General features: G+C 42.6%; 1 protein-coding gene across 6 annotated transcripts in view; it reads left to right on the top strand.

Moving 5' to 3' along the window:
• TMC7 (transmembrane channel like 7) overlaps window positions 1-21,997 on the top strand; it is a 53,495-nt gene that overhangs the window by 12,676 nt on the left and 18,822 nt on the right. For 3 of the 6 annotated variants that reach the window (XM_070460941.1, XM_020879046.2, XM_020879043.2), the window contains exons 2-7: window positions 3,841-4,084; window positions 4,934-5,082; window positions 8,031-8,198; window positions 11,580-11,662; window positions 18,001-18,146; window positions 21,407-21,554. In XM_070460941.1, coding sequence (XP_070317042.1) covers window positions 3,841-4,084; window positions 4,934-5,082; window positions 8,031-8,198; window positions 11,580-11,662; window positions 18,001-18,146; window positions 21,407-21,554 — 938 coding nt within the window. Of the gene's footprint in view, window positions 1-434; window positions 597-2,443; window positions 2,631-3,840; window positions 4,085-4,933; window positions 5,083-8,030; window positions 8,199-11,579; window positions 11,663-18,000; window positions 18,147-21,406; window positions 21,555-21,997 lie in introns of those variants that run through there. The other 3 variants (XM_020879045.2, XM_020879044.2, XM_020879042.2) reach the window with 3 other exon arrangements.

Here is a 21,997-nt window from a genome sequence, read left to right as displayed (position 1 = left end):
TAGAGATGGTCTTTGTCTCCACTGGGGTGCCAGCTTCCAGCTCCAGCGCTGGGTCCCTGACCTCGTGGTCACTGAATATTCAGTGACTATGCCCCTCCAGATGCAAAGGCCTTTGTTCTGGTTAATAACAGCCCTTTGTTGCTGGCCAGAGGGAGAGGCAGCCTCCAGCTGGGCTTGGACTCCATAGCCTTCAGCCCACTCCCACCCCGCCCCTCAGGTTTGCTTAGGGACCCCATTACCAAGGGAAGTTTATGGAAGTCTGTCATGCCCTCAGGGAGTGCGGGGGCCTGGGAGTGGAAGGTTGAGTGGGACGCGCAGGCTTATCCTTGGCGGCTGGCAGGGCTCCAGACCCGTGTCTGTGTGTCATCATCAGTGGGTCAGCGGCTCTACCGTGTGAACATGCCCATTAGAGAGGTGACGATTACAGCTCTGCCCCATCAGACTCCAGCTTGGATCAAGGCCTTGGCCAGTACCCCACTCCCGGTGCTCTGTTATCTATAAGTACATTTACGGAGCCTGCTGCGTGCTGGACTGCGCTCAGTGATTCTATCTGTGTGATCGCCTTTGATTCTTGTAAGCTGGCGCTGCTGTGATGGGTAAGCTGCTGTGATGGGTCTCGTCCTTAGCCCCAAAGCCTACAGAGTGCCCCTTTGAAATGTGGTTAGATCACAACATGCTTTGGCCCAGAACCCTGGGTGACTGCCCATCTGCCACATCGAAAGGTCATAGCTCAGCCCACGGAGTCTGACCTAGTCTGGCCTGGCCACCTCTGACCCCTGCTTTCTACTCTTTCTGTCCCAGCCTCTGTATTATTGCTTAATAGATTGCTCCACACGTGATAGCTTAAGCCATTGTAATGTTTCTGCTGATCCTGTGCATCCGGAACTGAACAGGCTACAGAGGAGACAGTTTGCTCAGCTGTGTGTCATGTCTGCTGGGTCTGAGCATCCAGTGGCCTTTTCATGCCCATGGCGGGGATGACCCGGAGGGGTGACCCCGGCTCACGGGGTTCATAAGCCAGGACCTTGGTTCTCGCTGTCGCCCAGTTCCTTGGTCGTCCTCCTTGGAGGCTTGCGGCTTCTTTCTCTCCACATGGTTGTGCCCGCAGCACAGGTGAGCTTCTTACTCAGCAGCCCCAGGCTCCCAACAGCACACGTGAAAATGTTAGCCGCTCAGTCATGGCCAACTCTTCGTGACCCCATGGTCTATAGCCCACCAGGCTCCTCTGTCCTTGGGATTCTCCAGGCAAGAACACTGGAGTGGGGAGCCATTCCCTTCTCCAGAGGATCTTCCTGCAGAGGAGACTGCAGAGTCTCCTGCATTGCAGGCAGATTCTTTACCATCTGAGCCAGCAGGGAAAGGTAGAAGCTTCCAGGCCTCTTAAGGCTTGAGTCTGGAACTGACAGAGTGTCATCTCTGTTGCAACTTTTGGTGAAAGCAAGTCACAGATCCAGCCCAGATTCAAGGGGAGGGGACCCCAGAGGGCTGGTGTGGCTCTTTGGGGGCCACCAACAAAAGACCCTATGAGGCTCCCATTCATTCACTCTTCCCTAGCCACCCAGACCTCTGTCCTCTTCTTCAAACACACTGTGCACACCCCTGCCGCAGGGCCTTTGCACTTGTTTCCCTCTCTCAGAACTCCCTTCACCCAATATCCACAGGGTACACATACCACCCCTCCATTTAGCCTCAGCTTAAATGCTACCTTAGTAGAGAAGCCGTACCTGACTCCATCTTATCAGAAACAATGTACCCTGCCTGTTACCTCTGTGCCCTTACCTGCCTCTTTTTTTTTTTTTTATACTCATTACTTCCTGGCATGGGCTTCCCAGCTGGCACTAGTGGTAAAGAACCCGCCTGCCAATGTAGGAAGCACAAGAGATGCAGGTTCCATCCCTGAGTCAGGAAGATCTCCTGGAGGAGGAAATGACTACCCACCCCAATATTGTTGCCTGGGAAATCCCATGGACAGAGGAGCCTGGCGGCCTACAGTCCACGGGGTTGCAAAGAATCAGACGTGACTGAGTGAGTGAGCGCGCACACACTTCCTGGCACATTTATTGCACGTGTGTTGCCTGATCTTGCTCTGCCCCCCTCCTTAGGATATAAGTGCTGTGTGAGTCAGATGTTTACCGTGTTCACTTCAGTATCCCTGGCTCCACATCTGACACACGATAGGTATACTTGGTGAATGAGTTCATTTTTGAGGTGAGGCAACTGAAGCTCAGAGAGTTTTAAGTAACTTTCCCAGAGACGCAGCTGGTAATTGACAGAGTCTGGATTCAAATCCACGACCTGTCGGGGGAATTGCCTGTTCTTACAGCATCCTCCTACCTCCTCCTTCCATGTCCTGTCTCCATGCAGGATGGTCTTCCCCAGTTAGGATCAGATCAGGCGTGAAATCCAGCCTGATGGTGGCGTTCCTTCCTCACCTCCAAAAGGAAAGCTCTCCCTCCGTGGACTGCTATACAGGGCACAGCGAATCTTGGCCTCCAGCCGTGGCCTGATGGAGCAGTGTGAATCGAGAGTCTTGAGTAGGCGAACCTACCTCTGTTTGCAGCCCCCCTCCCCACCAACACGCTTTCTAAGCACAGGCAAAGCACAGATGTCATCCTCTCATCCATCCATCAGTGAGTGTTTGTGAAACTACTCTGAGCCAAGTATTTTATTGAACTACTACGCTGGGTCCTGGGTTGCAATGGTGAGGAAATCCTCACAGGCCCTGCCCTCCAAGAACTTAAGAGTCCACAGGGCAAGATGGACGTGCTCACATAGCCATAAAATATAAGGTTATAGATTGTGGTAAGTGCTGTCAAGGGCTTACTGTGTATGGGAAAATATGTAACAGTAGTATTACAGTGAGGCAGGAGTGGTTTCCTCGAGGAAGAGACTTTCAAGTAGGAGCTAAGAGGTGGAGCAGATTCCATCCAGGCAGAGGGAACAGCATTGTGCAAAGGGCCTGAGGAGGAGGGATCAGACCCATTTTAGTGTATGAAGGATCCTAAGAAATGTAGTTTGGAGGGCAGAGGGCCTGAGGAGCTGGACAGGCAGGCAGGAGTCAGATCGTGCGGGCTTTGAGGGCTTAAGCAAGGGGTTGGGGGAAGCATGAGTGACTTTTATTTTCTCATCTGTAAAATGGGGATGATAATAGTACCTGCCTCCCTACGTGTGAGGGATCGGTGGTCAGTTGAGCAACTGTAGGCTGTAGGCTGGCCTGGGGCAATCATCCCCTCTCTGCCTGGTCTCCTCCTCCAGCAGGTTAGCTCCGGCTTGTTCACAAAGCAGTAGCTGGTCCAGAGAGCAGCCTCCTGAGGCTGGACTTGGAACTGGCACAGCATCACTTCTGTTGCGTTCTGTTGGTCCAGGCAGATCATAAGGCTAGCTCACATCCCCTGAGTGCGCGTGAATCCCTTTAACACAGTGCCTGGTGCATAGGAAATGCTCCATACACCCTATTATTATTGTTGTTGCTGTTGACGATGATGTTGTTATCACTATGCATCCCATTTAACAAATGAAAAGCAGGTTGGATTACTCCAAACCTCACACTTAGCAAGTGGCTGCAACCAAACACTAGAACGCAAATATCATGTAACGTAAAGCGTGTTTGCAAACACGTTTGCTTAAAGTGAACCCTTTTGCAGATGATATTATTGTCCTGAGCTTGAGTACCATCCTGGTAAATAAAATAATTAAGAAGTCCTTTGGTCAGTGCCCTAGGCTCCTGACTGTCTGTGAGGTTTAGTTAGGGTCTCTGAGATCCGAGTGTCCTATGTAAGTTTTGGTTTTTGGCTCCCAGGTTCACTGGGGTGAATGATGGTTTTCTTCTTTCTTACCCAGAGAGCCTCTCTTTGGACTCCAGTTGCTTTTCTTCTCCACCTGTGAATTTCCTTCAAGAATTGCCAAGTTACCGGTCCATTGCTCGTAAGAGGACAACCATCCTTTCCCGGGACAAGCAAAATGGCACTTTGCTGAAGCCAACAGACTCTTACAATTTCCAACTGGAGGGAGAAATCACTGAAGACCTTGATAACCAATCCATTCGAAAATATGCACTGAACATTTCTGAGAAGCGGAGACTAAGGTTTGTCCAGTAGCCATCTGGAGGACATATGATGTATGTTTTGGGAAAAAGGGGCTTTTTAGGCTTAGAATGCATTTCCTGATGAGTTCACATAATTTTGTTACTTGGGATAAGCTAAGCTGCCATGACAAAGATACCCACACACATAAAATCTCAGTGTATTAGAAATGTATTTCTTGCTCACATGAAAGTCCTGGACTGAGGTCAAGGGGGGACTTTGCAGTCACCCAGAGACCCAGACCTTTTCTGTCTTATGGCTCTACAACCTCCAAAGCCGCATTGCTTTCTGCAGTCACTCTGTTCCCCCTAACCCCCGGCCCCTGCCAACCATTATTCTACTCTCTATCTCTGTAGATTTGCCATTCTGGATACTTCGTGTAAATGGAATCATATAATACATGACCTTCTGTGTCTGACTTCTTTCACTTAGCTGCATGTTTTTAAGGTTCATCGAAGTTGTAGCGTGTATAGGTACTTCCTTTTTATGGCTGAATAATATTCTATTGTGTGGCTATATCAGTTTGTTCATTTATCCTTTGATAGAGATGTGGGTTGTTAGCATCTTTGGCTACTGTGATTCGTGCTGCACTGAGCATTTATGTACAAGCTTTTGTTTGAGACCTGTTTTCAGTTCTTCTGGGGTGTCTACCTGGAAGTGGAATTGCTGGGTCATATGGCACTTCTTTGTTTAACTTTTTGAGGAACTGCCAAACTTTTGCCTTCTGGTCGCACTGTTTTGCATTCCCACCAGCAGTGTATGAGGGCTCCAGGCTTTCCACATCCTCTCGGTTGGGGCTCTGGTGGTGAGGTTGGGGACCCTACCATTGTCATGCTTGTTTATTAATGCAGGGACATTCAGGAGACCCAAATGAAGTACCTATCTGAGTGGGACCAGTGGAAACGGTATAGCAGCAAGTCTTGGAAGAGGTTCATAGAGAAGGCTCGCGAGATGACGACCCACTTGGAGCTGTGGCGGGAGGACATCCGCAGCATAGAAGGTACCGCACCCCACGTGCCCACGTGGTCCTCTGCAGAAGCCTCCTGCCCTGGGAGAAAGTGCAGCTTTGTTCTCACCCACCTCCAGCTGAAACGTCGTCTGTCCTTCCATGGTGTATGCGAGCAGCGCACCACAGTTAGGGTTAATAGAGCCTGTGTCTTCATCACCAGGAAAATCACAAGTTGTCTTCTCGTCCCTTCCACGTGTTGTAGTTGTCCAGGAATAGCACGTGTGCTCGTCATGACTTTGAAATTACAGCAGTGATCGCATCTGCTGCTAGGTCTCGTTTTTGAATACTAATGAAGATATTCATGTATTAATCTGTCGCCAATTTAGTTTGTAATATTGTGATATCATATGGACAAATAACCGTTTGTATTTTGTGCATTTAAGAGTATTATTGCAAGTGGGGTTCAATAGGACTTATTCGATTGCAGAGGCAGCCATGGCCCTGAACACCCTTACTTCCCCATAATGGTGAGAATTGGGATGAGGTGCAGACAGACCAGGCTTTGCCAGTAGCTCATTTGGTGAAGAATCTGCCTGCAGTGCTGGAGACCCAGGTTTGATCCCTGGGTCAGGAAGATCCCTGGAGAAGGAAATGGCAACACACTCCAGCATTCTTACCTGGAGAATCCTATGGACAGAGAAACCTGGTGGGCTACAGTCCATGGGGTCACAAAGAATCAGACATGACTGAGCGACTAAGCACAGCACAGCAGAGGCAGACCTAGGAGATACTGTGGGTTTGGTTCCAGACGACCTCAATAAAGTGAATGTCACAATAAAGTGAGTCACACGATTTGTCGGTTTCCCAGTGCATATAAAAGTTGTGATTACACTATACTGTAGTCTGTTATGGTACAATAGCACTGTATCTAAAAAATAATGTATATACCTTAATTAAAAAGTACTGTCGGCATTTATCATTTGTATGTCTCAGGTTAAAATACTTGCCCTAGTTCATTATCTAAGATAAGGCAAACCCAGAATTTGAGCCCAGGCAATGAAGCTTCAGAGCCCAAGATTTTAGCCACCATGCCCAGCTTGCTCTCCTGTTAAGAGGCCACCTTTCTGGAGATTTTCATCATATATAATGGTGAAATGAAGTGAACGTGAAAGTTGCTCAGTCGTGTCCAACTCTTTGCAATTCTATACAGTCCATAGAATTCTCCAGGCCAAAATACTGGAGTGGGTAGCCTTTCCCTTCTCCAGGGGATCTTCCCAATCCAGGGATCGAACCCAGGTCTCCCGCATTGCAGGTGGATTCTTTACCAGCTGACCACAAGGAAAGCCCAAGAATACTGCAATGGGTAGCCTATCCCTTCGCCAGTGGATCTTCCTGAGTCAGGAATTGAACCAGGGTCTCCTGCATTGCGGGTGGATTCTTTACCAGCTGAGCTATGAATGGTGAAATATTGAAAGCTTTTCTCTTAAGATTGAGAATGAGGAACAGGCTGCTAATTATCACAGATTCTATTCATCATCATTTCGGAAGTCCTAGCCAGTGTACAATGATTGGGGAAAAAAGAAAAAAGGCACAGTGACCAGAAAGGGAGAAATAAGTTGATTTTTTTTTCCAGATGACACGATTTATTTGTAGAAAACAAAAGACAAATTATTAGCACTGATGTGAATTTAGCAATGTTGCTAGTTGTAACAGCTGTATATAAAACTAATTGTATTTCTATATACGAGCATGTGTGCTTGGTCACTAAGTCATGTCCCAGTCTTCGTGACCCCATGGACTGTAGCCCACCAGGCTCTTCTGTCCCTGGGATTCTCCAAGCAAGAATACTGGAGTGGGTTGCCATTTCCTCCTCCAGAGGATCTTCCCAACCCAGGGATAGAACGTGCATCTCCTGCATTGGCAGGTGGATTCTTTACCACTGGGCCACCAGGGCTTCCCTATATACCAGCAACAAACATTTAAAAAATAAGTTACACAATAGGATCATTATACCTAGGAATATATCTAAAGAACTGTGTGAAATAATTGTGCACAGAAAACTATAAAATGTTGTTGAGAGAATTAAACCTATATATATATATACAGGTTCATGACTCAAAGGCTCAATATTATAAAGATGTCACTTGTTCTCAAACTGACCTATATATTCCATATAATCTCAGTCAGAATTTTAACACATTTTGTACACATATGTATGTGTGTATGTGTGAAAACAAATATGCTGATTTTAATATTTATGTAGAAATGCAGAGAAGCAAGGGTGCCTGAGGAAGAAGAGAGCTTTAAGACTTAGAGCACCATATATCAAATATTATTTTAAGTCTGCAGTGATGAGACAGTCTGGTGTTGGTCCTAGGATAGACAAACAGACCAACTGAACAGAAGAGAGAATTTAGAAATAGTTCCATGAATATATTTGTTGTTGTTTAGTCACTAATTTGTGTCTGACTCTTTTGCAACCCCATCACTGTAGCCCACCAGGCTCCTCTGTCCATGGATTTCCCAGGCAGGAATACTGGAGTGGGTTGCTATTTCCTTCTCCAGGGGATCTTCCTGACCCAGGGATCGAACCCATGTCATCTGCTTGACAGGTGGATTCTTTATCACTGAGACACTTGGGAAGCCTTCATAAGTATATAGTCAATTACATAAGTACTGTTGCAGTTCACTAAGGAAAAGATCACCTTTTCAATAAATGGTGCTGAGTTAATTAGATATTCCTATGAGAAAATGTAAATATTGACCCCTCCCTCACGCCATTTCAAATTATTAATTTATAATTAATTGCAGATTTACATGTGAAAGTTTAAATCACTAGAAAATAGAGCTTTGAAGCCAACATTGGAGAATATAAAATGATTCTTCCTTCCCCTACCAAGATCCTCCACTCTCAGTTCAGTCCTCTGTGGCTGACTGAACCTGCAGTGGGTACTGGGTCAATACTCCTGGTCAGTGATTTCTGAATTTCTTTTTTCCAGGGAAATTTGGCACTGGGATTCAGTCCTACTTCTCCTTCTTACGATTTCTGGTGTTGCTGAATTTGGTGATATTTCTGATCATCTTTATGGTGGTTTTGCTCCCAGTCTTGCTCACCAGATACAAGATCACCAACAGCAGCTTTATTCTCATTCCATCTAAAGACGTGGGTGAGTGGAAGAGGCCTGGCTTGCCATGGCGAGTGTTCTTTTCATTGTGTACCTAATTACAGTGCTTCTTGCTCTAGCGGTCTTTATAATCTAAGTCTTGGGTGACTGTATTAGGATAGGCTAGGCTGTTTGTGGAAACAGATGACCCCATGGCACAGTGTCTAATAACCACAAGTTTCTTTCTTATTCACACTATGTGTCCACCATTGTTTGGTGGTGCCTTTGTTCCACGCCTTCTCTCTGGAGCCCAAGCTGATGGAGCAGCCTCCCTTCAGACCACTGACAGTCACGACGTCTAGAGAAAAAAGAGCTGCGGCAATCATGTGCTGGCTCCTAATGCTTCTGCTGGAGATGACACACATCCTTTTTACTGCATCTTATTAGCCAGTGCCAGTCACTCGCCACTCCTGAATCCAGCAGGGCGTTTGGGAGAAGCAGTGAAGGGTAGAAAGTGGAATATTTAGTAAACAGAATACAGTCTACTCCAGTGACTTTATTTCAGGCTTTTATTTCAAGGCTTTTCTCTCCCATAATGGTGATGCTCAGGCTGGCATTCATTAAACACTAGTGATTTGCCAGACTCTTTGGCAGTGATGGGCCTGTGTTTTCTTACTGAATGCTCAACATTTTTTGCTTCTATCACATGACTCCTTCCCCAGATCTCCCTCTATAGTCACTTCTGTGGCCCTCAGCATTCCTCTTCATCACATTTATTTTTGTTTTAATTCTATTACACTTAAAAATCAAATGAGAATAATGTGGAAATCCTGACTCTTTGAGTGCCTACTGTATACCTGATGCTGAATTCTCATTTCCTAATATGTCCATTTCACAGATAAATATCACCTGCTGCTGTGGGAAGACCCTGGGTTCAGTTTCAAGGCCCAGCTCCGCTAGTCGGTTAGACTGTCTGAGCCTCATTTTCCTTATTTGTAGAAAGTGATGATATAAATAGTGAGACAGTTGTTTCATTATTCAGATAATACTACACTATTTAATACTTGGTTCACTAAAAAATGTTTACTATTTAGATTGTAAATAATTAAAAACAATAATATAAAGTATATTATTTAATATGGAATAATTTTAAAGTATAAGTAATTATTTAAGTAATACTCATAATTTTTAAATGAGTATTAAGTAAGATAATACAGAGCTTTGTCCATGGAAAGTGCTCAATAAATGACAGCCTTTTTTTTTTTTTTTAAGTATTATTTCTTTCTAGAAGAACTGAAGACCATTCTGTCTCATTGGGCACCACTGCCTGTTCAGTGGTCCCTTTATCTGTGAGCAGAGCCTTGGGCAGAGGGAGGCCACCCTCTTGGAGGAAATGGAGCTGGATTCTGAGCGTGGACGCCATGAGTCTCTGCTTTCTCATTATTTCCTTTGACTACACCCTCCTTCCATGCATGCTTTTTTTTTTTAAACTTACCTACTAGACTTTGTCCCTTCAGGGGGAAGCCCCTCTCTTCCTTTCCTTACCTTCCTTCCCTTTTTCATGCTTTCAGTGAGTATTTATTGAGTACCTGTTGTGTGCCAGTCCCTGAGTCAGGTCCTGGCAGGAGCTGCCACACCTGAGTCCATGGTAGTGCCCTCTAGCAAAGGATGGGGGTTAGGAAGGGATCGCATGAAGAGGTGTATGAAGAACGAATTTGCCTGTGGGGAGGGGACGGGATAAGGTGCTGAGAGGTCGGACACCAGGACACTGGTGCTCAGGGGTCCCCTGAGCCCTCTGTGAAGACAGATGAGCCTAGCAGGACAAGGAGAACGCTGCCATTGGCGAACTTGGGGAAGCATCTTCATGCAGATGAACGGCATCTGCAAAGGTTCAGAGATGAGGATAACTCAGCATATTGGAGACATGAGAAGCCTGGCATGACTGGTGGGCACACTTACTGGAAGGGCCAGATAGTCAGGATTTTAGGCTTGGTAAGCCATACGGTCTCTGTTGACTATTCAGTGCTGCCGTGATGGCACAAAATTGACCATGGATGCATGTCCTGAATGAGCTTGGCTGTGTTCTGGTAACACGCTACTGACAAAAAGAGGCAGCTGGCCAAATTTGACCCTAGGGCCATAGTTTGCTGATGTCTAGGCTTCAGGACAGGGTGAAGAGCAGAGAAGCAGCCATCTCATTCCATCTTCCTGACTCTGCTCCCAAACAGAGTGACTATCTCCCTCCTCTTTACCTCTAATGCTGTGTTCATAAACCATTTGAGCACCTTACATATACCTGACTCCTACTTGTCTTTTCTACCACTAGATGGTAAGCTTTTCAAAGGCAGTAACTACTACTTACTTATCAGTTTATCTCCAACATCTACCTGATGCCTACTAACTAAGAAATGTTTGTTGAATGAATAAGTAAGCATTCACGTTAGAATTATAAAATAGAAAAGCTGGAACTGGCCTTGGAGAAACTGGTTCAGTTCTCTTATTTTAACAAAGGGGAAACTAAGGCCCAGAGAAGGGGTAGTAGATTGGATTATTTCCCCCAGTTTGTTATTTCCCTGTAATTGTGACTTGCAGAGCCTCCCAGTGTGGGCCAAGAATACTTCCTGACCCTGTTGGTATTGCACTTGGCTATGTGACTTGTTTTGTCCAGTGGAATTTTAGCTTGAAATGGCTTTATGTGGTTGGCCTGCCTTATAAGAAGGGTCGTAAGGAGAGCATCCCCCAGATAGCCTTTGCATCTCCAGTCTGTCCCCTGAGTGGAGTCATACAGAGAAGACCTCCATGTAACTGGGAGCCTGGTATCCATCCTGGCTTATCCTGAATGAGCTTCATGTTCTCAAACTGCAGACCATGAAGGAGAAAATAAATGTTTGGAGGTTAAGTCATTGAGACTTGAGGCTACTTATTACACACCAATAGCTGACTGAGAAAAAGCAAGTGAATTAGTTGATCAAGCACAACATAGTGTCACTAAAATTGGTGTTCAAAAAATTTCTTGATCAGTTTTACATAGGTAAATATGTGTTTTTTAAGAGTGAAACTGCTTGCTAATTTGCACAAATGTAGAGATCTTTTAAAATTGGATGTGCTTAAAATACAATAATAATTATATCAGCCACATCTTCTAAAACATGTGCAAACATGAACTCCAAAATGTAAAATACCAATATAGTCGGAAAACTTGTACTGTAGTAGACCCTTATACAAAATGTATAGAAAAATGTATATCCCTAGATAACTTAGAATAGTGAAAGGGGAAAATGGTACTGTACTTGGTGCACTTGGGTTTGAGTTGCAAATAGATTCATAAACACAGCCATACATAACTGTATATGACTACATATACATGCATATATACACAAATTACAGTAAGGTTCTACAGACTGAAGCTGTCTCCACTGATGTTCTTGTTTTTGTTTTTTACAGATATTCAATGCACAGTGTATCCAATAAGTAGCTCTGGACTCATTTACTTTTACAGTTATGTCATAGACTTACTTTCTGGCACTGTAAGTATTTAACATAATTCTGGATTTGGATCCTCAGTACTGAAATAGGTTTCTGAATGTCTGCAGTTGAGAGTCAAACATGAGTGTTGACACAAGTACTGGTTATAAAAACAGTATTTGTGGTGACCTTATTGGCAAGGATGATGTTCATCCACCCCTGCTTAGATATACAGGAAAAGTGCTTTGTCACTTTCAGCCCTTGTTTTTTGCCTAGTGCCTGCCACCTTCTTATTGACCTGTGACAAAATCTGAGATCCCCCATAGACAGAAGCTTCAGTGAATATAAACCCAGATAGAATGTATTTAACTTCTCTGACATTGAAAAACCTTAACATTTTGTTGTCCTAGATGACCTGGATGAAAGCTATGACTTCTCCCCAGAAATTAGACACACAAGCATGTGTGGTGCACCATGCACAACACCCATACATGCACACACACACACACAACTGTGCACACACACGTTCCATGAAATCTCTTAAAAGACTATTGTGATGTGTGCTTAATCACTCAGTCGTGTCCGACTCTTTGTGACCCCATGCACTGTAGCCCACCAGGCTCCTCTGTCCATGGGATTCTCCAGGCAAGAATACTGGAGTGGGTTGCCATGCCCTCCTCCAGGGAATCGTCCCAATCTGGGGATCAAACCCAGGTCTCCTGCATTGCAGGCAGATTCTTTACCATCTGAACTACTCAGGAAGCCCTGAAAGACTATTAATCCCATGTTAACTCTGATGCTCTGAAGTGGAATTAATGCCATCCTTCCTATGATAGTTCCAAAGGTTTTCTTTTTTTTTTATTCTTTATTCCAAAAAATGATTTTGTGTGTGTGCTTTCATTTTTTTAATCCCACTTTTTTTCAGCAGGTAAGAGTGCCCATGAAAAGTGGCTGTCTCTGCCTTCTATATTAGGGTTTCTCCACCTTGGACCTGATACTCCTGTATCACAGGCCTGTCCTATGCCCTGTGGGGCATTTATAGCATCCTGCCTTCCCTCCACTCATGCCAGTAGCAGCCCCACAACTGTGACAACCAAGCATGTCTCCAGACGTTGCCAGATATTTCCTGGGGGACAGAATTGCCCCAGGTTGAGAACCACTCCTTTACCTGTTTTTAAAAATTGTTGTTTAGTCACTAAGTCGTGTCTGACTCTTTTGTGACCCCATGGAAAACACAACTATATTAAAATATCTTTAGGAAAGTTACTGAGATTAAAATGCCATGTCATCAGACATTTCCAAATTGACAAATAGAAAGCTTTGAATTTGCTCACTGCGTTCTATTTTGAAAAAGTGGTTCTTACATCTCTGCTTTCATGTTCTCCTTAAAACAACTGAGAGGAATTGTCAGGTGGGTGTTAAAATGTCCACTATGCAAATTGGAAAACTGAAGCTCACAAACTCTACAAAGAGAGAGGCAAGTCAGTGACTCACCTGAGGTAAATGCTGGTGAGGTCACATCCCAGAACTGCCGTTAGCCCCATTTCATTTGGTCATATCCCACAAGACGTTTCTCCTTGTGAAGCTCCATGCACCATGATCATCTTCATTACAGAAAAGATTTTATAGGAGACTTAGATGCACTTGACCATAAATGTTCAGTAAATTACACATGATAAAAAATAGCCCTGCCCCAAAGAATGAGGTTTCTGTAGTGTTCTGAATGTTCTGAATCTATGCTGTGAAATTCGACAGCCTCTAACTGTTAAGTACTTGAGTTACGTGGCTACTGTGACCAAGAAATTGAATTTTAATTTAATTTTATTGTTCATTTCAATTTCAATTTATTTGTTTTCAATAGGTGCTTTAAAAACCATTCTGCACACATTACAGAATGGCCATCATGTACATTCCCTGTAATGTCACTGTTCTTATCTATGCAAGCAAGTAGAAGACTTACACATAGTTTTCCTGTGTTTTTAAACACTTCTGTTCATGTTTATGGAATGAGCAGACCATGCACTCACGCTACAGGATTTTCTATGTAGTAAGCAAATGCTACTTTAACATATTTCTTACATGTGTTTTTGAACATTTCTATATGTATTACAAAATGACTGGCACGTCCACTCATAGAAATACCAGGATCCATTTCTTCATGTGTGTTGCAAGGCTGTAGCAGTCTTACAAACTTCTCTCACACTGACTTTTAAAAACTTTTCTACACACATTACAGAATGGACCTTCCATGCATTGACTAAACTAAAAGTATTCTGAGCATATTGAGCATGTAGCACTTTGACAACCATCTTTTGTCCTGTGTTTTTAAAATCTTCACTAATGTAGTTGAGTATGCATGTCACATTTAGTCACTAAAAAAACACAGTTTTCAACATAGCTAGTAAGTAGCATTCTTATATCTTTTGCATGTGTTTTTTTTAAATTGAGATCTGATTGACATATAGTGTATACATTTGAGGATGTACAACCTCATGATACAGTTATATATTATAATATGACTACAGTAGTTTTACCTTATAACATTTATCATGTCACATTTAGTCACTAAAAAAACACAGTTTTCAACATAGCTAGTAACTAGCATTCTTATACCTTTTGCATGTGTTTTTTTAAAAATTGAGATCTGATTGACATATAGTGTATACATTTGAGGATGTACAACCTCATGATACAGTTATATATTATAATATGACTACAGTAGTTTTACCTTATAACATTTATCATGTCACATTTAGTCACTAAAAAAACACAGTTTTCAACATAGCTAGTAACTAGCATTCTTATACCTTTTGCATGTGTTTTTTTAAAAATTGAGATCTGATTGACATATAGTGTATACATTTGAGGATGTACAACCTCATGATACACTTATATATTATAATATGATGACTACAGTAGTTGTAGCTAATAACCTTTATCATGTCACATGTAAATTTAAATTTAAATAGGCCCAGGAGGGAGCTGGCCACAGAGATTAAGAAGTGGCTTGTCTTTGCTGAAAACAATTGAGCCAAGCTCGTGATCACACCAGAGAAGTTATTTTCCGGGCCCAGTGGACCTTTGTCCTGTTATGCCACTTGATTGATGACAGCCCTGATAATGACCCAGGGCAATAAAGACAGGGTTTGTGTAGTTGGGCAAGTTTTTATGGCCTTTGTGCCCCAGAGTTAAAAGATGGAGTCTTGTGTTTCTACATCTTTTATTTTCCTATTAAAAATTTACTTAACTATTCAATATAAAAATGGCATGGTTTTCATAAGAAATATAAGACTTAATGAGTGAAAAATAAAATTACTTCTTCCCAGAGACTACCAATCCCTTCACACCATGGTTTATCGCTTTCTCGACCTTTCTTAGGCACTTGTTTGGGCTTCTTAATATTCTACAACATGGATTTTTCATGATCTAGCCAGTTCCTGATTGATGAACATTCAGATTATTTCCATTGTCCCCTTTCTAAACAATACTGTAGCGAACATCTAGTTGCTATGTATACTATTTCTGTTCTCTGTATATTTCCTTCTTCACTCTCCTAGAATGTTCTATCCTTGCTATTCAAGGAGGAGTCTGACGTGAGCTCATTTATTCCCACCGCAAGAGTCATGGACTTTTCTCTGCTGTATTTTCACATAGGTTTCCTTTGGGCTTGGAGGGGGGCGTTGTTTTGTTTTATTTTTCTCTTATAATAGCTTTATTGAGTTACAAGTCACATATCGTACAATTCATCCATTTAAAGTGTACAGTTCAGTGGTTTTAGTATATTCATAGAGTTATGCAGCTATTACCACAATCAATTTTAGAATATTTTTATCACCTCAGAAAGAAACCTGTACCCATTATCACCTACCGATTCCGCTAATCAATGCTAAGCAACCAGTAATCTACTTTCTGTCTCTATGAAATGCTTAATCATGACATTTCCTATAAGTGGAATCATATAACACAAGATCTTTTGTCTCTAGCTTCTTAGCATATTTTTAAGGTTCATGCATGTTGGAGCATCTGTCAGTCTGTGATTCCTTGCTGTGGACAAGTAAGATTACATTGTGTGGAAATACTACATTTTGTTTATACAGGCATGATGGACATTTGGGTGGTTTTCACCTTTTGTCTATTATGAATAATGATGCTAAAAATATTCATGTGTGAGATTTTGTGTGGACATATCTTTTCACTTCTTTGAGGAGTGGAAATCACCAGCTCAGATGTTTAACTTTTTGAGGGACTGCCAAACTTTTCCACAGTGGCTATATGCTTTACATCCTCACTAGCACTGAATAAGTCTTCTGATGTGTCTACGACATCCTTGCCAGCACTTGCTGTTACCTGGCCTTTTGATTATAGTCACCCTAGTTTGTGTGCGGTGGAATTTCTTTGTGGTTTGATTTGCATTTCTCTAATGAATAATGTTGATCATCTTTTCATGTGCTGATTGGTCTTCTGTGTATCTTCTTAGAATAAATGTCTGTTTGGATTCTCTTTTTAGTTTTAATTGGATTATCTCTGTTTTTATTGTTGAGTTATAAGAGGTTTTTTTCAGTATTTTAGATGTGCCGTGCTCCCTCAGTCATAGCTGACTCTGTGACCCCATGGACTGTAGCCCGCCAGGCTCCTCTGTCCATAGAATTTTCCAGGCAAGAATACTGGAGTGGGTTGCCATTTCCTTCTCCAAATATTATAGATGCAAATTCTTTATCATGTATATAATTTATATTTTCTCCCCTTCTCTGGATTGTCTTCTCACTTTCTTGATAGTGTCCTTAGAAGCACAAAAGTTTTTATTTATTTATTTTTTAAGTTTTTATTTTTTATGAAGTCCAATTTCTTTTTTCTGTCATTGCTAGTGCTTTTGGTGTCAAATCTAATAATCCATCGCCAGATTCAAAATCATGCGGATTTAACTCTCTATCCTCTTCTAAGAGTTTTATAGCTTTAGTTTTTACATTTCAGCCTTTGGTCTATTTCAGGTTAAAATTTATATATATGTAGCGTAAGGTAGGGGCTCAGCTTTATTTTAATTTTTGCCTGTGGCTCTCCAGAGAGGGAACCTGGCAGATCGCAAAGAGTGGGACATGACTGAGCAACCGAGCATGCGTGCACATCCGGTTGTCTCAGCACTGTTTCTTTTTTCCCCTTTTCAAAAATCAGTTGACCATGGGTGTATGAGTTTCATTTTTGGATTCAATTCTATTCCATTTACCTATACATCTATTCTTACCCTAGTATCACATTGTTTTGGTTAGTGTTGTTTTCTTGTAAGTTTTTAAATTGGGATATGTTAGTCTTAAAACTTTATTTTTCTTATTCAAGATTATTTTGGCTATTCTGAGACCCTTGCAATTCTTTATGAATTTTAGGATTATTTTAGCAGTTTCTCATAGAAGCCAGCTGGGATTCTGATAGTGATGTGTTGATTCTGTAGACCAGTTTGGGGAGTGTTGCCATGGATCTCATGATTCATGAACAAGGGATGTTTTCCCATTTACTTAGTTCTTGTTTAATTTTTAAAAACAATATTTTATGGTTTTAAGAATATAAGATTTAAAAAACAGAATATAAGATTTATACTTGATTTGTTAAATCTGTTCCTAAGTATGTTATTATTTTTGCTGTTATTGCACATGGGATTGTTTCCTTAATGTCATTTTTAGATTGTACCCTTATGTATTTTTAAAGCTCAGACTTTATCTGTGCTTTATTTCCCAAACCCTAATTGAGCATCTATATACCTCTGGAATTTTTTTTAATTGGTCTAAATTTTTTAATTAACTTTTAAAAATTGAAGTATTAGTTGATTTACAATGTTGTTAATTACTGCTGTGCAGCAAAGTGATTCAGTTATATGTATATTTGTTTGTATGTGTGTATATATCTTTTTTATCGCATTGTATGGCATGTGAGATCTTAGTTCCCTGACCAGGGATTGAACCCACGCCTCCTGTGTTGAAAGTGCGGAGTCTGAAGAATTGGACCACCAGGGAAGTCCAGTACATTATTTTTTTTTTACAATATACTCCTACTGTACAGCACAGAGCTTGTTTATCCATTATTTATATAAAAGCTTACATATGCTGACTCCCAATATCCTCATCTTTGACTACCAGTTTGTTCTCTGTATTCATGATTCTGTTTCTATTTGTGTCATATTTTAGACTCCCACATATAAGTGATATCATATGTTATTTGACTTTCTGACTTCACTTAGTTTGATAGTCTCTAGTTGTATCCATGTTGCTGCAGATCTGGGATTTTTCCAGTCTCTGGGAATTCAGGGATGAACAATGACACTGGAATGTGAATTCCTTGAGGTGGAGACTGGTTTCCTGGTTTCCTGCAGTCGGTTTGCCAATCTGACCTCATGCCCTTGGCTTTATTTCAGGGTTTCCTGGAGGATACCTACCTCTTTTATGGACATTACACCATTGATGGGGTGAAATTCCAGAATTTCATCTATGATCTGCCTCTGGCTTATCTGTTAAGCACAATTGCCTACCTGGCTCTGAGCCTTGTTTGGATAGTGAAAAGGTACAGTTTATCTTGTCATTGTGTTCTCTTTGAATTACTCTTGATGGTTGGAGTCTCTTGGGGGTCTGTGGACTCTGGAAGCCATTGCTCAAAGGATGAGAAGAATCCAAGGGTGGGCTTTATGGAAAAAAGATTTGTGAATGTGCTGGAGGCTGTGGAGACCTGGAGGAAATGGAGGCAGCATTTGGGACCTGGAGTAGCAGCCTGGAGTTTTCAGTCAGTCATTATTGAACACATTCCCCCAGCATTATCTTTGATCTGGTGTGTATGCTAACAGGTCTCTATTGGGTTGCAAGTGGCAGAATCCCAACTCTGACTAACTGGGATAAAGGGAAACTGAGTGGCTGAGAGACCCAAGGAAGAGAGGAAACTCCAGATTACAGGAAGGACAGGATGTAAGAATGGATTCAAAACAACCCAAAGCATGGGCTCCTGCATCTCTGATTCTGCTGGTGGCAGCTTCCTTGTATGGAGTCCCAGGATCATAAGCTCAGAAATCCTTTGAAGGAACTCATTGGCTCTGCTTCATTCAGGCACCCAATCCTGACCCTTCAGTTGTGGCCAGTGGGTTAGGGTCATATGAGAATGTGGCATTTCCCATGGTGGACAGATATTTTAGTGGGAGATGTCAATTCCAAGAAAAATGAGGAATATTAATTACTTGAAGTTACTTTAACAAACAACTGTCCCCGAAAGTACAGTGGCCCAACACGGTGAAAGTTATACGTGAACTTCCTCACATGAAGTTCTTAGTGGGTACAGGTTAGTGTAGAAGACTCCTTCTCAGTCCTGCCAGAGCTCAGGCTGACTGAAGCTTAGCCATCATCTGCATGTGTGGCTTTGCTGTTCCTCTTGAGGGCTGGAAGGGAAAACGACCTTGGAGGAGAATTACATGGAAGGTGTTTCTGGGCTCAGCCTGAGAGTGATGGACTTCACTCACATTCCATCAGTATAGCTTAGTCACATGACCACAGCCCACTGCAGGGGAGGCCGAGAAATGTTGTTCTTGGCTGGCAGCCACTTCCCAGCACTTGTGCTATGCTATGGAAGGAGAACCACACCTTCCTGATGGGACTGCTTACTGTCTCCAACCCAAGTGGGAAGCTTGGACGAACACCTTTCTTACCCACTTCATTGTCTCTATAAGAGTCAGGCAGTGCTATAAGCTATGGGGCTGTGAAGCTCCTTATTATAGATGTAAAAGAGACCAGGGTGATAGAGTCTGAGTTTGTCCTCCATGGAGACCAGGGTTCACCCACAGGGAGAACCCCAGAGCCCAGCTAGGCACTTGTGTCCTAAGTCAGAATCTATGAGATGAAAGTGAACTGATGTGTGTCTATTCCCCACCAGACAGATAGCATATTGACGAGAAGGAGCGGTCATTCTGCTCATCTTGAAGGCAGAAAGATGCTTAGTAAAGAAATGGTTGACTGGGGCTCTGGCCTTGCTGTTCGTGCCCGTGGTAGGGGCAGATCCTAGTTTTATGGACCTTCTGTGTAGACAGTATGGAGGGGACCTCTGTAAGACAAAGGGCATGGAAATATCTTTTGCATATTATAAAAAATAAAACCAAGGCCTCATGAACACGTTGCTTGAGGCGCTTCCAGGGACTTGGAAGGGGCCCTGAAGAAGAAGCTTTATTAGCTGAACAGTGAATCCACCTGCGTGGATTTTGATTGAGCTCTTTCACCTAACGGCCTTGATTGTTTCATGGTAAAGCCTGCAGAGAGGGTGCCTGTGATGTAATGGCGAGCAGCCTCCCCAGGGAGGAGGAAGTGCTATAGGGTAGCAAAGAGGGTGGATTTTGGGGTCCAGAGACCAAGGTTCAAATGTCATTCCACCTCTTTGGACCTCATTTTCTTCGTCTGTGAAATGTACACAGCTAGAAGGGTTGTTGGGAGGATTAACTGAAATGGGGCAGGTGAAGGACTTAGCACTGGGCCTGGCACCTTGTAGACATTTATTAAATTAAAATCATTATCACCATCATCATTACCACTGAACTAGCCCCAGTTCTGCCTCTAGCCCTCTGGACCTAGGAAATAATTTTTCCCTTCCCTAGATCTTAGTTTTCACATCTGTAAAATGTAGGTTTGGTCTAAATCAGACCATTCAGTTGGAGTGGGACCTCAGAATCACCATGGAGCTTTATAAATAGCATATTTCTGGATGCATCCCCCTCCCCCATGAGACATACTAAATTAAAAACCTCAGGATATGGAATCACCTGGGAATCTACATTTTGGAAAAGCAGCCCAGCTGGTTCTGACATAAATGCCTTGCTATGAACCTTTGGCAGAATGACTGATTGCTATAATTCCTTCCACTTCTATTTATGTTCACAGTTCGGTAGCAAATCCTAAAAATACCCTGGTTTGTCTACAGAGTGTGTGTCTACAGAGTGTGTGGCCTTTGATGGTCTTATTGCTATGTCAAGTGCCAGAGTATGTTTTCCAGAAAAGCATTTGAATGAGTATTGATTATGAACTTGTGCAACAAAGTTGTGTCTGACTTAAACAGGTGCTCACTAAATATTTGGTTATTTTACTGTTTAAGTCATTTACTCATGCATTTATTCATCAGATGGATAGTGGCTATATTTATATCCAGGTCCTCTGGATATAGAGGTAGCAAGACAGCCAGGATACTTGTCATCAAGGAATTTAAATTTTAGTTAGGATAAGGACTTACAAACAGTGAACACATTAAATAACATGATTGTAGGTTAGGTTATTGCTGTCAGGGAAAGTAAAGAGACTGACTTGAAGTAGGAAACCACAACTTTAGATGGGATAGCAGAGGAATCTATGGAAGGAAGGGATATTTGAGTGAAAGCCCAGGGAATAAGAAGAAGGCAGCCATGGGAAGAGGGGAGGGCAGAGAGAGCTGCAAGTGCAAAGGCCCTGAGGCTGCAGGAGAGGTTTAGGTGTTTATGGAAAAGAAAAAAGCTATTGTCATTACAGCAGGGTGGCTTTCTGGGAGGAAAGATGGTGCAGGCAGGATCATGTAGGACTCTAGGGTGTGTTGAGTTCAGATTATATTCCAGCTGTGGAAAAAGGTCATTGAATGGATAAAGGGACCGATTTTCAACAGTGAGATGCCTGTTGATACATATTTAGAATGGTCCAAAGCTGGGACATGCATGTCAAAATTGGTGGAAGGTGCAGTCAAGTGTATATCCTTTTAATTTTAGACGAAGCCAATCCACAGGCCTGTGTCTTGTTGTTCTTATAAAATGGATAATCATGTTTTGGGGTCAGGTCGGTGGAAGGGTTCAAAATCAACCTGATCCGGAGTGAGGAGCATTTCCAGAGTTACTGCAACAAGATCTTTGCAGGCTGGGACTTCTGCATCACCAACCGCAGCATGGCGGACCTGAAGCACAGCAGCCTGCGTTACGAGCTCCGGGTGAGTGCTGCTTGGGTTTCTCTTGGTGGGAGCTGAGGCTGCAGCCTGCACAGGAGCTAGTGGGGGCCGGGCTGTCCTGTTTAGTTACCTTCCCCTGGGTAGTTTTCAGGAGCTTTTTGAAGAACCACTTCCTGAGGTTGATCACTTTAGCTCCAAGCTTAAAACTGGTGAACTGGAGCTGGGAAAAGAGATGGTATCTTCCCTTCTCATCTACCACCTTGAACTGTTTTTTTTTTTTTAAGGAAACTTATTTTAATCCTAGTTGAAGAAAACTGATTCTTTTTTTTTTAAATGTTGTTGGAGTATAGTTGCTTTACAAAGTTGTGTTAGTTTCAGATGTACAGCAATGTGATTCAGTTATTACATGTACATATGTTCATTCTCTTTTAGATTCTTTTCTAATATAGATTATCACAGAATACTGAGTAGTGTTCCATGTGTTA

Source organism: Odocoileus virginianus, chromosome 33 (assembly GCF_023699985.2).
Source record: "Odocoileus virginianus isolate 20LAN1187 ecotype Illinois chromosome 33, Ovbor_1.2, whole genome shotgun sequence".
NCBI lineage: Eukaryota > Metazoa > Chordata > Mammalia > Artiodactyla > Cervidae > Odocoileus > Odocoileus virginianus.
The sequence above is the reverse complement of the archived record's forward strand: the minus strand, read 5'-3'. Positions and strand labels throughout refer to the sequence as shown.